This window comes from Pseudophryne corroboree, chromosome 1 (genome assembly GCF_028390025.1).
Source record: "Pseudophryne corroboree isolate aPseCor3 chromosome 1, aPseCor3.hap2, whole genome shotgun sequence".
NCBI lineage: Eukaryota > Metazoa > Chordata > Amphibia > Anura > Myobatrachidae > Pseudophryne > Pseudophryne corroboree.
In genome coordinates this window covers 496,911,600-496,927,702 of record NC_086444.1, presented here as the reverse complement: position 1 = coordinate 496,927,702, position 16,103 = coordinate 496,911,600, and the positions used below count along the sequence as shown (strand labels likewise).

At 43.2% G+C, this 16,103-nt stretch overlaps 1 protein-coding gene across 12 annotated transcripts in view; it reads right to left on the bottom strand.

The window, feature by feature from the left end:
• The window catches only part of PRUNE2 (prune homolog 2 with BCH domain), a 553,043-nt gene that overhangs the window by 66,128 nt on the left and 470,812 nt on the right, over positions 1-16,103 (bottom strand). For all 12 annotated transcript variants that reach the window (XR_010171909.1, XR_010171914.1, XM_063913844.1 and 9 more), the window contains 2 exons: positions 14,512-14,688; positions 4,576-4,678 (listed from right to left, as the gene is read on the bottom strand). Coding sequence is in view for 10 of the 12 variants with exons in the window: in XM_063913844.1 (XP_063769914.1) it covers positions 4,576-4,678; positions 14,512-14,688 (280 nt within the window). In the remaining 2 variants the exon portion in view is untranslated. The remainder of the gene's footprint in view (positions 1-4,575; positions 4,679-14,511; positions 14,689-16,103) is intronic.

The following is a 16,103-nucleotide window of genomic DNA, read 5'->3' as shown; positions in this document are numbered from 1 at the left end:
TCCCCGTACGCAGGAGAGCGTCCCAGTACAGAGTAATAATGCTTTTATTATTGAAGGAAATCATCATACCGCCATCACTCCGGTGAATTGGCACTGACAATCCTGAATAGCAAACCCAGGTATGCCTAATGCGGAAGAACCGTATTTAGTCCCTCTTTCTCCTTAAACAGATTGGAGATCCCTGCCCCGAGAGATTCCATCTTGTAGTTCAACTTCTTAAGTAGAAATTGTTTGGCATTGTTCTGCCCCGGCCTTCCGGCCTCAGAAGTACGAAAAAGCTTGAATAACAGCTTTTATTTTATTTTTTTATGACCGGGACAGCAGGACAATGTATAATCAACGGACATGCGGACACATACTTAGAGTATCACATATCTTCCTGCATACGATCCTTTGTGACAGGGCCCCGTGCAGAACAGGGGGTGACTCTCACCTTCTATCCATTGAGCAGGAAAAACTTTATCTCAGCATTCATTATAAATCTCTCTCTCTCTCTCTCTCTCTCGCTCTCTCTCTCGCGCTCTCTCTCTCTCTCACTCTCTCACTCTCTCTCTCTCTATATATATATATATACATACATATATACCTTCCAATGCACCTATATACACACACACATATATATATATATATATATATATATATATACACACACACACACACACACACATATCTACATATACATATCCAATATGTATACATATATTTTGTCAGGAACAGCAAGGTCCCTAGTGACGTTAATATTCTAATGTGTATGAACAGGTACTGAATGCCAATTTTCGAGGATCTGATCAGGAAACATTATGATCGACCTAAGAAAGATTATTCGAGTCGATCTCAGGGAGTAGTAACTGGGCAAAATAAAATTTTTGCGACCCTGAGGGGTCTGAGAGAATCCATTCAATGAATATGACTCCCTCCATAAATATTATCACTTCTGTGATCTTGCCACAGACCTATATAATCTTACTATACATATAGGTATAGGTTTATTTGATATGCATCACATGCATCACATTATCATGTCCATATACCCAGTCAGATATTGTTGGTGCCGACAGAGACACCCCCCTCGTCTGTGTATCCCATATAGTTTTCTCTTGGGAAAAATATACCTCCACTGACATGTAGACATGTACCAAGTATCATTAGGAGTCGACAGCACTGACATAGTCATTCCCTTTGTGGCAGAGCCCTCCGTCTCAAATATGCCGACACACGTGTACCTAACACCCACCGACATTACACTGGCTATAAGGGATAGACCCCAGTACATTCTGTCATGGAAACACAGAAGGAGTTTACCAGCTCATTTCCCCCAGCGCCCATGATATAGTGTTTTTATTTCAACTTATATTACAGCAAACAACTGTGCCCCCCCCCCCCCCCCTCATTTTTCACTCTGAACTATACAGCAGTGTATAGGAAGGACCAGCGTCTCTGAGGAGAAAATGGCGCTGGAGAGAGCTGTGAGAGCTAAGCCACGCCCCCTCACTGGCGTGCTTCAGTCCCGCTCAAATCTACAAATTATACTGGCGGGGGTCTTATATTTAGTGCCTAGGCACTTTTAATACACTTATTTGCCAGTTTAAAACTTCAGTGTTCATGCTGGCCAGGGCGGCCCCCCCCCACCCCCCCCACCCCCCCTGCGCCCTGCACCCTGCCAGTGCCGCTGTGTGTGTGGGAGCATGGCGCGCATCGCGACCGCTGCGCGGTACCTCAACACTGAAGTCTTCTGCCGTCACTGAAGTCTTCTTTTCTTCTTTTACTCACCCGGCTTCTTTCTTCTGGCTCTGCAAGGGGGGTGACGGCGCGGCTCCGGGAACGAGCAGCTAGGCGTAACAAGTGATCAGACCCTCTGGAGCTAATGGTGTCCAGTAGCCTAAGAAGCAGAGCCTTTGAACTCAGAGAAGTAGGTCTGCTTCTCTCCCCTCAGTCCCACGAAGCAGGGAGCCTGTTGCCAGCAGGTCTCCCTGAAAATAATAAACCTAACATAAAGTCTTTTCAGAGAAACTCAGTAGAGCTCCCCTGTGTGTGACCTGTCTCTCTGGGCACAGAATCTAAACTGGAGTCTGGAGGAGGAGCATAGAGGGAGGAGCCAGTTCATACCCAAAGTCTTAAAGTGTGCCTATGTCTCCTGCGGATCCCGTCTATACCCCATGGTTCTTGAAGCATCCCCAGCATCCTCTAGGACGTATGAGAAAGTGAAAATAAAAATTGTTGGCTGATCCCCCTTGTGGCTCTAAATATATGAAATTATATATCCAACATAATTTCCAACATCAATTGTGTAATTCTTATTTAAACAATTAATATACACATATGGGTTACATTCAAGATCCCCACTCTCGGGATCTTGGCAGCTGAAATACTGACGCTGGAATACCGAGACCCACCAGAACATGACGCTGGAATCTACAAAATGTCAGGATCCCGACGTCGGAATCCCGAAGGTAAGTATAGCCGCAAAGTTAGGGTTAGGCTGCATGGGGGAGGGGGGGGGGGGGGGGTGTTAACTTTGGCCACCACCCAGGGGGTTATGGTTAGGCTGTGGAGTGGGGAAGTTAGGCTGTGGGGATGCAGAGAGGGGGGTTAGGGTTAGACATCACCGGGGTTAGGTTTGGGCACTAAGGGGGAAGAGTTAGGGTTAGGTTTAGGCACTAACCCAGAGAGATTAGGGTTAGGCACTAATGCGAGAGCTTAGGGTTAGACTGCGGTAAGGGAGGGTTAGGGGAGTAAGGTAGTGAGTTAGAATGCTTAACTCACCCTGTCAGGAACTTCTGCATCAGGATGGCGGCAGCGGTATTCTGACTACCAGCATCCTGACCACCAGTATCTTATACTCAACCTGTGTATATACACAAATAATAGAAATCATCAGGTGTAGAGCCAGATTAAGCCTTGTCTCAGGAGGCCCCCCATATTTTAATTACAACTGCAGCAATGCAGAGCAGGAACAGCAAACTGCAATCTAGAGAAAAGAAGAGGGAGATGGAGTCCGAGCAGGGGGCGAGTCTACACGGCACTGTGTTAGCAGCAGCATGGGACAGAAAATGGGAAGGAGCAGCTGCAGTCCTAGAGTGATGAGGACTATGCAGCAGCCAGCTTATAAAATAAGAGGGAGCGGGCACTGTCTGTCTGTATCTAAGTGTATTAGTGTATGACCGTATTTATGTGTGGATATGCATGACTGTATATATGTATGTCTATAGTTGTTTGATGTACAGTATATGTGCATGTGTGACAGGTATGTATATATATGTTACTATGTATATGTATGTGTATACTGTAGGTGTGTGACTGTATACATGCTTTGGCATATCTATAATAAGTAGAGGGTGTGCGGTGAATGCGGGCTCCTGGGTCCAGGAGGGACCCACATTGCACACTTTGCACAAATATAATTATACTCATCCCACCGGAGTCCCACGGTGGGCAATGCTGTAGACAGAAATCCCTGAGATTATGTGTGATTGGGTGTGACTGTATGTACGTGTGTATGTATGTATTGTATGTGTGTGACTGTATATATGCATATATATCTGCAGTGTAACTGCTATAATAGACCATTCTGGGTAAAATAAAATTATTGCAAATGCTACAAATAGAAAAAGAGCATCTTGTTATACATTAACAGTACAAATTACGGGGTAGATGTACAGGTTGAGTATCCCATATCCAAATATTCCGAAATACGGAATATTCCGAAATACGGTATTTTTTGAGTGAGAGTGAAATAATGAAACCTTTGTTTTCTGTAGCTCAATGTACACAAACTTTGTTTAGTACACAAAAGAATTAAAAATATTATATTAAATGACCTTCATGCTGTGTGTATAAGGTGTATATGAAACATAAATGAATTGTGTGAATGTACACACACTTTGCTTAATGCACAAAGTTATTAAAAATATTGGCTAAAATGACCTTCAGGCTGTGTGTATAAGGTGTACATGTAACATAAATGCATTCTGTGGTTAGATTTAGGTCCCATCGCCATGATATCTCATTATGGTATGCAATTATTCCAAAATACGCAAAAATCCGATATCCAAAATACCCCTGGTCCCAAGCATTTTGGATAAGGGATACTCAACCTGTATTAACCTGGAGAAGGCATAAGGAAGTGATAAACCAGTGATATGTGCAAGCTGATAAAGGCACCAGCCATTCAGATCCTAACTGTTAATTTACATATGGGAACTGATTGGCTGGTGCCTTTATCACCTTACTCATATCACTGGTTTATTACTTCCTTATGCCTTCTACAGGTTAATACATCTACCCCAATTTGGTATCATCATGTTCTAATGTTTTAACCAGGTCAAACTACTTTTGTGTTTTTCTGGTGGGTTTGTTTTTGTATTGTGTATCTATAAGACACATATGGAATTTGCGGAGCTATAATAGAGGGTTTGTTTTTTGCAGTAAACTAGTCACAGTCTATACCTTATGCTTATTTTTACTTCCCTTATAAAAAAATGTTCTATTCTTTGTCAATATAAGCTGAAGCCTTATCTTTTTAGAAAGCCATATGTTTTCATAAAGACTGTACAACAGTGTCCGGGAAGTACTCACAGGAATAGGTTTTCCATGACATAATTATAGTCAGCACGACTGCTGTCAGGCAGGAAACAAGCAGCAAATACAATGATGGCATTTATGCCCTCGCCATAGTAACCTGCAAAGAAAAAACAACTTTACTACAGAAGCCCACCATCGTAGTAATAATTATAATAAATAAACAATGTGTGGTGTGAAACACTCTAAAATAAGTAGCAAAACCAATAAACTAGTGTCGCAGCAATACTGCTCTTGATATGTTTTAGAATTTAAAAAAAATATAAAGGCAACTTAGCCAAAATAGTTTTGTGTTTTGGAGATAGAATGTGATAACTGTAGATGAGCGGGTTCGGTTCTCCGAACTTCACGATCCAAGCTGGGAACCGAGTCCGGCTCGGGACTTCTCGTCGGGTTCTGGATTCCATATAAACAGTCGTGCATCACCGCCATTTTCACTCCGAACTTGGAGAGTGGGGAAGACAGACCTCTGTCTCTCTCTGTGGGTGGTGGCGTCGGGTGGGGTCAGTGTGTGCTCTCTAGGGGTGCTGTTAGGAGTGTTGTCCTGACACTGTTCTGTTAGTGGTGCTGTCCTGTCACTCACTGGGGATACGGTCTCTAGGTCGACACTATCTAGGTCGACCACTATTGGTCGACAGTAACTAGGTCGACAGGGTTTCTAGGTCGACATGTTCTAGGTTGACAGGTCAAAAGGTCAACATGAGTTTTTCACAATTTTTTTCTTTTTTTGAACCTTTTCATACTTAACGATCCACGGGGACTACAACTGGAACGGTAATCTTAACTAATTGGGGTTCCCGGTCAATCTCCGAAGAAAACTCCACTAAAAAACCATTAAAAACTCATGTCGACCTAGACCATGTCGACCTAAAGACCCTTTCAACCTAGAGACCCTGTCGACCTAGTTACTGTCGACCAATAGTGGTCGACCTAGACACTGTCAACCTAGTTTCTATCTACCTTCCATACCACACCCCACTCACTGTGGTGTCATGTGCTGTTAGGGGTACTGCAGCTGTACATGGATGTTGCTGTCCTGGCTGTCACTGTGCTGTACAGGGGCACTGTCCTCCTGTATGCTGTGAAAATACAGGGGTGCTGTGAAAATACACTGGTGGTGGCCCTTTCCTGTATGCTGTAAAAATTCTGGGGTGCTTTGACAATAAATGTACGTTGGCCCTGTATTGTATGCTGTAAAAATTCAGGGGTGCTGTGAAAATAAATGTACATTGGCCCTGTCTTGTATGCTGTAAAATTACAGGGGTGCTGGCCCGGTCCTGTATGCTGTAAAAGTTCAGGGGTGCTGTGAAAATAAATGTACACTGTCCCTGTCTTGTATGCTGTAAAAATTCAGGGGTGCTGTGAAAATAAATGTACACTGGCCCTGTCCTGTATGATGTAAAAATAAAGGAGTGCTGTGAAAATAAATGTACACTGGCCCTGTCCTGTATGCATTAAAAATATGGGGGTGCTGTGAAAATAAATGTACACTGGTCCTGTCTTGTATGCTGTAAAAATTCAGGGGTGCTTTGAAAATAAAGGGGCACTGGCCCTGTCCTGTATGCTGTAAAAATTCAGGGGTGCTGTGAAAATAAATGTACACTGACCCTGTCTTGTATGCTGTAAAATTACAGGGGTGTTGTTAAATACAGAGGTGCGGGCCCGGTCCTGTATGCTGTAAAAATACAGGGGTGCTGTGAAAATGAAGCGGCACTGTTCTGTGTTCTGCAATAATAAAGGGGTGCTGTCCTATGAAATGGAAAACAAAAATTTGGAGGAAAAAATAGGGAAAGATCAGGAACCACTTCCAGCTCCTAGTACTAGTGCTGAAGCTGCTGCTGCCACCACTCATGACATTACGATGCAATTCCATCAACGTTATCTGCTAAGGCCGATGCCCAATGTCATAGAGGTCATGTAAAATCCAAAAAGCAAAAATTAAGAACCAAAAAACAAAAGAAATCATCTGATAAGAAACATACAATTGACAATATGCCATTCATGACATGTGGCAAGGAAAGACTAAGGCCTTGGCCTATGTTCATGACTGGTCGTTCAGCTTCTCATAATGGAAGCCATTGTCCTCTCAAATAATTAAAAAAATAAAGCTTGTTAAAGAAGGAAAACACTGTGCGTTCAGAGATATCACAAATCCCCAAGGAGAGTCCAAGTGTGTCCGCGGTTGCAATGTCTAGGCCTGACCTTCCCAAGACTATATGGTAAGAGGAGGCTCCTGCCACCATCTGCACGCCCCCTGCAAGTGCTGGGAGGAGCACCACCAGTCCAGTTGCCGATATTGGCCCTCATTCCGAGTTGTTCGCTCGCAAGCTGCTTTTAGCAGCATTGCACACGCTAAGCTGCCACCTACTGGGAGTGAATCTTAGCTTAGCAAAATTGCGAACGAAAGATTCTCAAAATTGCGAATAGAAATTTCTTTGCAGTTTCTGAGTAGCTCGACACTTACTCTGCCACTGCGATCAGTTCAGTCAGTTTCGTTCCTGGTTTGAAGTCACAAACACACCCAGCGTTCGCCCAGACACTCCCCCGTTTCTCCAGCCACTCCCGCGTTTTTCTCAGAAACGGCAGCGTTTTTTCACACACTCCCATAAAAAGGCCAGTTTCCGCCCAGAAACACCCACTTCCTGTCAATCATATTACGATCACCAGAACGAAGAAAAAACCTCGTAATGCCGTGAGTAAAATACCAAACTTCTTAGCAAATTTACTTGGCGCAGTCGCAGTGCGAACATTGCGCATGCGCAATTAGCGGAAAATCGCTGCGATGCGCAGAAAATTACTGAGCGAACAACTCGGAATGAGGGCCATTGTGATTGAGGATGTCACTGTGCAAGTAGACCGGGATGAGGTGGATATTGGTTTAGCTGGCGCTGATGAGGAAGTTGAAGATGAGGATTCTGATAGTGATGTGGTTTGTTTGAATAAGTCACCAGTGGAGACAGATGTTGGCCATGGGATGAAAAAGCCCATTGTCATGCCTGCGTAAAATACCAAATAAGCCATCTTTTCGGTGTGGAATTATTTCTCCACAAATCTGGACAACAGGTGTCCAGCCATGTGTTGCCTTTGTCAATCCATAATAAGTAGGGGTAAGGACGTTAACCACCTAGGAACTTCCTACTTTATATGTCACCTGCAGCGCATTCATCATAAGTCATTGTCAAGTTCAGAAACTTTGGGCAATAGCGTAAGCAGTCTACTGACACCCAAGTGATATGGTTTGTTTGAAAAAGGCACCAGTGGAGACAGTCGTTGGCCATGGGATGAAAAAGCCCATTGTTATGCCTATGCAAAATACAAAAAAAATCCACCTTTTCGGTGTGGAATTATTTATCTGTGAGGATGAGGATGTAAACACTGAAGGGGGGAGGAATCAGAGGATGAGGAAGAGGATGACATCTTGCCTCTGTAGAGCCAGTTTGTGCAAGGAGAGATTAATTGCTTCTTTTTTGGTGGGGGCCCAAACAAAGCAATCGTTTCAGCCACAGTCATGTGGCAGACCCTGTCGCTGAAATGATTGGTTTGTTAAAGTGTGTATGTCCTGTTTATACAACATAAGGGTGGGGGGGAGGGCCCAAGGACAATTCCATCTTGCACAACTTTTCTTTGTCTGCCACATCATTCCAGGGGTGCTGCCCTATATGGGGTGCTGCCTCTCTGCCCTATCAGTCCAGTGGTGCTGCCCCACTGCCGTTTAAGTCCTGGGGTGCTGTTGCCTGTCTGCTGTGCTGTGTAATTCTCCAGGGGTGCTGCTTATGCTGTATAAGTCCAGGGGTGCTGCCTATCTGCCATATAAATCCAGAGGCGCTGCCGTATAATTCCAGGGGTGCTGCTGTACTTGATCCTATGTTTAAATTAAAGTCTAGAGCAGAATATGAAACAATCTTCAACATCACAACCAGATTTGTGAAAACATATTGCCGCAAAGGTGGAAACCGAAATTGCAATTTTGACGAAGTGTTTTCCAATGAGACCACATTTGTGGCCAAAGTCAGTCAGACTCAGAAGAGACAGAATCATAATCCAGCGCAACTGCCGGAGAAAACTAGATTTTCCAAACACATCTATGTCTATATGTCTGCTATATCATTACAGGGGTACCCTGTCTGAACCCGCTCATCTACATCTTCTAGTGTGTACTGTGTACCCACCATTAGAGAGAGGTTCTTCTCAATTATTTCATGTTAGGGACTCACTCAAATGAATGGCTCTAATTAGTCAACCTTAATTTTGATTTATTATTAATGTTCCACATTTTGGGATTATTTACAAGATGCGCATTTGTTGTACACGGTTCTTTTCCTAAGGGCTGTGTAGGGTTATCGCAAGACCTCGTGGTATTAGAAGAACAGAGTTTCAGTGATCTTGCACTGCATCAGCTTTCCATTGCACTGCAGCACTAAATGGGCCAGTGGCTCCTGTGAGGCACAAACAGTTACTGAATAAGGCCCAGTATGGAGTCTCATGGTGGCTTACAGCCTGGAAGATGTCTGGCTTGCCAGGCTAAGGCATGCTGTTGGCACAGAGGTTAGCATTGCTTCCTCCCACAGTCCTACTTATAGTATGAAATGAGGGGCTCAATAACAAAAAAAATAACTGCACAGTCCTGCTTAGTACTTTACTGAACCCACCCGAACTCAACTTGCCCCATTCGGGGCTGCTGTGGGTGCTCAGGAGGGGCTGCTAAAACATCTAATGGGCTGCTTGATTTAAAAATAGACAAGTCACACAGGTATGCTCACATGTGTAAAGCCCCACTGGTACTAGGTATGCAAAACTGCAGTCACTGTGTATAGTGCATCACACTTACTTTACCCCGGCTTGTCATGGGTTCAGGCACAGATACCAGAGGATCCCCTGAATAATCAGGAGTTTAATTACAGTTGCATTGTGGGAGTGGACTACAGGTGTTGGTGCAGCGCATAAAGAATTGGGCGCCAGGCCATCTCGTAAAACAGCATAAAGTTTATTTTAACATCAAACAGGGATATTGCAGGGATAACTTGTGAACACTCCTCCAGCACAAAGCATAACAGTTACAGTGGATCACACATCAGGGCACCTCCTTCGGAGTATCACATAGTCGCAGTGGCATATATATATGGCGAACATCAGTACGTACCAGGGCATTCTGTGACCAGTAGTGCTACACATCAGGTTACCGTCTCTCTCTTTTACTTAGCGAGGATTCTTGTCCATGGGGGGCTTTTAATCACGCCGCGTGGCTTTCCGACCACTTTACCCAGATACCTCTCGAGACTCACACCTTTAGCACACTTTTCTCCTGGCATCACCCTTTCACTGGATTCTGAATACTGCTGCTCTCACACTGCGATGTCTCCCTCTGTCAGGTGCCTTGCTGTGGCTGGCATCTCTCCCCACATACACATGTAGGGAGTCCTCACTGGGACTACATCATTCTGGCTAATCCACCACACTTCTGCTAGCTAATACACGTGCTTCTCCTGCTAACACTTCCTGCTTCTGGGCTGCAAAGACAACACACACTACTCACTGTCTCCTTACTGTCTGCTCACTGCTGCTGTAGGACAACCTTTTTATAACCTTGCTTTCCCAGGGACACATTCCATCTGGGATTTCCCGCTCTGAGTTTTCCCGCTCTGAGCTGCAAATGGGTGAGTCATGCCCTTTGCATTTTGCAGGCTGATCTGTATTGCTGTGAGCTGGGCTGTTAACTCCTTCTGTGCTGCAAGCTGTAGGCTGCTGGCTCAGTTCTATATTACACAGCCATGCTGGCACCTGTAGTGCCACAGTTGATTTGTGCTTGCAGTTCCAGGGTATTACACATGCGTGTAACTGGGACACACAGGTATGCTCACATGTGTGTAACTGGGAGCTGTGAAAAATGAAAATATGGCATCTGCCACAAAACATGTAAATAAAAATGCAATAAAAAAAATGGAGAAAAGAAACCCACAATATTTTCACAAAATAAGTCTCCAGACTCCGTGGAGGGGAAAATATCCAATATTGATCCTGTGGTATGCACCAGTTTATTTGCATCCCAGCATTAAATCTGAGATTATCTTAATCCCTGAAAATAGAGAAGGGGCTACAAATTCAGAGGCTTTGGCCCCTAGTTTTTCAGTTTGTCCAGTAATGTGGTAATTATATTTTTGCTTGGTTAAAGTCCTTTCCATTTCACACCAATACAGGAGTGGAGGTGAAAGCCTGTGTGTTGTCCCAGATTGCGTGTGCTTCTCTCATTTTTAATCACCTTCTTGACACTGTCCTCTTCCTCTTGCCTCTTCTCATAATGTGAAAAGTCATCAAAGAAGGAGGTGGTATGTTTGTAGCTAGGTATGATTCGGAGAACATGGCAATCTTTTTTCTGGGGGACCAACTGTCGCTGAAATGATGGGTTTATTAAACTGTGCATGTCCTGTTTAAACAACATAAGGTTGGGTGTGAGGGCCCAAGGACAATTCCATCTTGCACCTCCTTTTTTTCTTTGCATTATGTGCTCTTTGGGGTCTAGTTTTTAAAACTGCCATCCTGTGCCATCCAGGTGTTTATGCCGCCCACTTGTGTTGCTTAGCTTAGTCATCTAGCTACTTCGGTGCAACCTTTTGGCCTAAAAATAATATTGTGAGGTGTGAGGTGTTCAGAATAGACTGGAAATTAGTGGAAATGAATGTTATTGAGGTTAATAATACCGCAGGATCAAAAATACCCCCAAATTCTGTGATTTTAGCTGTTTTTATGTTGGTTTGTAAAAAATAATAATCCAGATCCAAAACCAAAACCAAAATCTGAAAGGGTGGTTTTGGCAAAACCAATCCAGATCCAAAACACGAACGGAGATCCAGATCCAAAACCAAAACACAAAACCCGAAAAGTGTCCGGCGCACATTTCTAGTGATAACACTGTACAAGCACAGAATACGGTCATTATTTAGAGCTCAAATACCCAGAAGGCAAAGTGCCAGTACGGCTAGTACTCAGGATTCCTTTATATTACACAGTCATTCAGGTTTAGAGGACGGATTCCAGGAACATGCAAACTGCACCTGTCTTTTCTGTTGTCTGTCTTTTCCACAAGCAAAGTGAGCACAGTATGCACAAATGATAGTAAATACACATTACTTACCCCTTGTTTATACATGCAAAACAGATATGCATTCACAGAAACATACACAAGATATGCAGTATGTTGGAAGTTTAAAAATAAAGAAAAATTATTATACACAAATACAGTATGTGTCCAATATGAACTCAAAAAATATGCACAAGATATGCAGTAATGTATATTGAAAGGTTATAAATAAAGTAGAATAATAATGCACAAACACAGTTTATAAAGAACGCATACACTTACACATACACACACACACACTATTGTATACATACAAATAAACACTTGGTACATACTGTATATATTCATGTGTTCATAAAAGCATTAACTAATATCTGTGGTGCTGTATACAGCATTAAAGGTTGATATTAGCTGAGGAGAAATGAAAGAGGAAGTGGTCCACCGTGTCGGAAGTGCTGGTCCCATCCTGTCATGTGTGATAATTACCCACTGTCTCATGCATGTGCCTTTGTTTCGGTACCCCAATCAGACATTTGATTTTATTTACAAATTTGCACTAGAGTCTGGTCTTTCTCACACTCAGTCCTCAGGACCCCTAACTGTTCATATACAGTATTTATAAACTCTCTGTAGTTTATGCACAACTATTGAACTTACTGTATTCAATACACAAGATACATTAATAGTACCCTTTATGTATACATGGTAAAGGAAATGTATAATGTCCTATATTAAAGCATTCTGCATACAACCTTCAACTTCTTTTGGGGCGATTGAATGGATAAGCAATGTTTACAGAATGTATGCAGAAGTGCTACCCAGAAATAGTTATAATATATTATAAATACAGACTCTGGGCCTGGTTCTGATTTGGAGGGTGTTAGTATCACTGCTGCTAATACATGGTAATGCAGCAGGAGACGTCTGGTGTAGACAGACCCTCCTGCAGGCCTGTGTGATCCGCTGCTGCATACAAGTATACTGCATGGGATCACTCTGCGTCACCACTGGCTGGCTGACTAACCTTCGGGTTACGCAGACTGGAAATCTGCAACGGTAGATTCAGACCCTGGTCTTGGCACTCCCTGAAAATGGGGACGATAGGCCCAAGTTTTTGAGAAAAACTGTCCGACATCTACCCCCAAACCCATCACTCATTGCCAGGCTGCTCTGTACTTGTGTGTATATAATAGTGTGTAACAAGTAGTAATAGGGATACAGACAGTGCTAGGAGACCATAGACAAATCATATGTGTTACTGAATAATGCAGTTACATATTTGTATATGTTAGAGATAAGAGGATTCAGTGAAGATGGGAATCCCACACTAGGGTGGAAGGTGTTGGCTCTAAAACAATATGCAGGTAATTATCATATTTTCCCTAACATGAACAATTACCAGGATTCCATACATAGGAGTGCAGCATTAGCATACAAAGGAACATCATCACCATTTAAGTAACTGCCCTTTTGATCTAGAAATAACAGTGTCTTCTTAATGGGTTCACTACGGCTGGCCGGCGGTCGAGCTCCCGGCGACCAGCATCCCGGCGCCGGGAGCCCGACCGCCGGCTTACCGACAGCGTGGCGAGTGCAAATGAGCCCCTTGCGGGCTCGCTGCGCTCGCCACGCTACGGGCACGGTGGCGCGCTACGCGCACCACACTATTTTATTCTCCCTCTATGGGGGTCGTGGACCCCCACGAGGGAAAATAAGTGTCGGTATGCCGGCTGTCGGGCTCCCGGCGCCGGTATACTGAGCGCCGGGAGCCCGACCGCCGGCATACAGAAGACCACCCTTCTTAATACCTTTATCCTATTATTACAGTATGCACACACACAGCTGCTGAATGGATTGAGCAATATAGGATACATTAGGGTGTCACTACAGGGCTTTTCATTCGGTACATAGGGCCTGATTAAGAGTTGTACGCAAACCCTGTTTTATTGGCTGACTGCACATGCGTCTGAGCCGTGCTACACATGTGCCGTGATGGTCTTGCGATGTTGCTTGCATAGAGGATTTTTTTGCAAAGTGATTGACAGTCAGGGACCATTTGGAGTAGAGGCGGCAAAAAACGAAGGCAAGTCGCAACCATTTCTGGGGCATGTCTCAGCCTGTGTCTGTGATCCCATATGCGGTAACAGTGGCTCCGGCGTCTCACTTCCTGAAGCCGTGTGCATGACCATTGGGCTACATACTCAGAAGACTGACAATGGACTGATCTGCGAGCAGCGCTGCATCTGTGTACACAGCCACTGGGATTTGCACAACACCAGTGGGCATCACACTACACATCCAGGCAGCTGATATTTGCATATTTTTGCACAGTTGCTGCGTGCACATTTTCAGCTATGAATGCAGCAGCACACATCTCTGAGTCAGGCCTATAATACAGTAGCATTGTGTTGTCACCCTAGCAGCACATTCCCCTACACATTCCCCTAGTGTCATGCACAGTGCACTTGTCATTTGTTTTATTTCCTTTTTTATTTTTTATAGCAACTAATTTTTTACATTTCAACTTTTGAGTAACTACAGCACCATTATACCATTCTATACTACAGGTGATATGTTATATTTCATTTGTGCTACTTGTAACTTAATATAATACACAAATTCATGGTAGGATCAAAGTGAATGCTCAGAGTTCTTCTGGGATAAAAGTTCCTTTAATTATTTTTACGCTATATGAACTACACCTGTTACATTACTGTGTTACTAATCTTAAGTAAGGGTTAAATTGCATCTCTATTGAGATCAGAGTCATATATTTATAAGGCAGTTTCTTTGAAAAATGAATAAAGCATAAAACAACCTACAGTAGCTGTTTTAATTTTACCATTGATTATCCATACCTCCATGTGATATCACTTTTGTGTATGGCTCAATAACTTTCATATTGATTCTTTGCTCTTGTTCCCCAATTATGACGGTCCTCCATTGCCTGTTATCTGCTCTCTCTTCTTCTGCTGTGTACTCCTGGATAGATTCAAAATCCTGCTGAACCAAGTGTCCAAGGGCTGGGCGATCATCTATATAAATATACACATAAACATTGTACAGCTCGTTGAGATACGTATGTAACAGAAATATGTTAGCATATACTATCCATGCCCCTGCTCCCCCCCCCCCCCCCTCTCCCAACAATACAGAGTACATCCTAATGACTTCAAAACAATTCTGGGAGCTAACCGATGTAAAATTACAACAGCATCTTTGGGACCATTATGCAACACACAGAGCATATATTTCACAACATCATTCAATACAGAAAGCATCCTAGTGGTCACCATTTAAAGAATTTCATTATGGCCACCATATAACATGGAGTGTGTCCTTGATATCCCGTCAGTTAATACTAGTAACATCCTACTGGCAGGCACACAATACAACGAGCATATTTTAGGCCGCCATACAATATAGAGGATCCTAATGACTACCATAGCAAACAGAGAGCATGCACTGTGTCTACCTAACCCTCTACTTGTCACATATTGGTCCATATCATTAACTCATATCAATTCTCTCCAAGGTCATGGCCCACAAAATTATTATTCTTTTAATGATCCCCCTGTATTTAATGACACCATTCCTGTCACTGGCCCCTTAATGACAATTTGCCATATCATGCCCCTTTTTATTGATGTCCCTCATATTATCCCTGCTGTATTGATTTTTATCCCCCAGTATTAATTCTGCATACATTTAATGCCTTCCTTGTTCTGATTATCTGCATTATAATGTCAAGCCAATGAAGAGAGCCATGATAATATGTGAGGCTCCCCGTTTATTAATTCATTGGTGTACCTGTTCAGTACATCAAAGTGGCTCCTGCAAACAGAACAAAAGTATCATTTCTTTATAGTCCTTCACGAGTTGGGAATTTCACATCTCACTTATAAGACTACATGCTCCGCAGCTGTCCAGAAACAGTGCAGCAACACATCAGGAGGCACCTGTCTCGTCTTAATATGACAGGTTGCCTATCATGTGAGATGCTAAGAAGCTCATTTCTGCTCCTGCAGTGTGTAAGGTAAATAAATACTGTCAACTGGCTTCTCATTTAGTGCAAAAGGGAAATACAGGTAGAGTCTACCATATCCAAATATTCCGAAGTACGGAATATTCTGAAATACGGAAGTTTTTGAGTGAGAGTGAGATAGTGAAACCTTTGTTTTCTGATGGCTCAATGTACACAAACTTTGTTTAATAGACAAAGTTATTAAAAATATTGTATTAAATGACCTTCAGGCTGTGTGTATAGGGTGTATATGAAACATACATGAATTGTGCGAATGTAGACACACTTTGGTGGTCATTCCGAGTTGATCGCTCGTTATTTTTTTTCGCAACGGACCGATTAGTCGCTAATGCGCATGTGCAATGTCCGCAGTGCGACTGCGCCAACTAAATTTGCTATGCAGTTAGGTATTTTACTCACGGCATT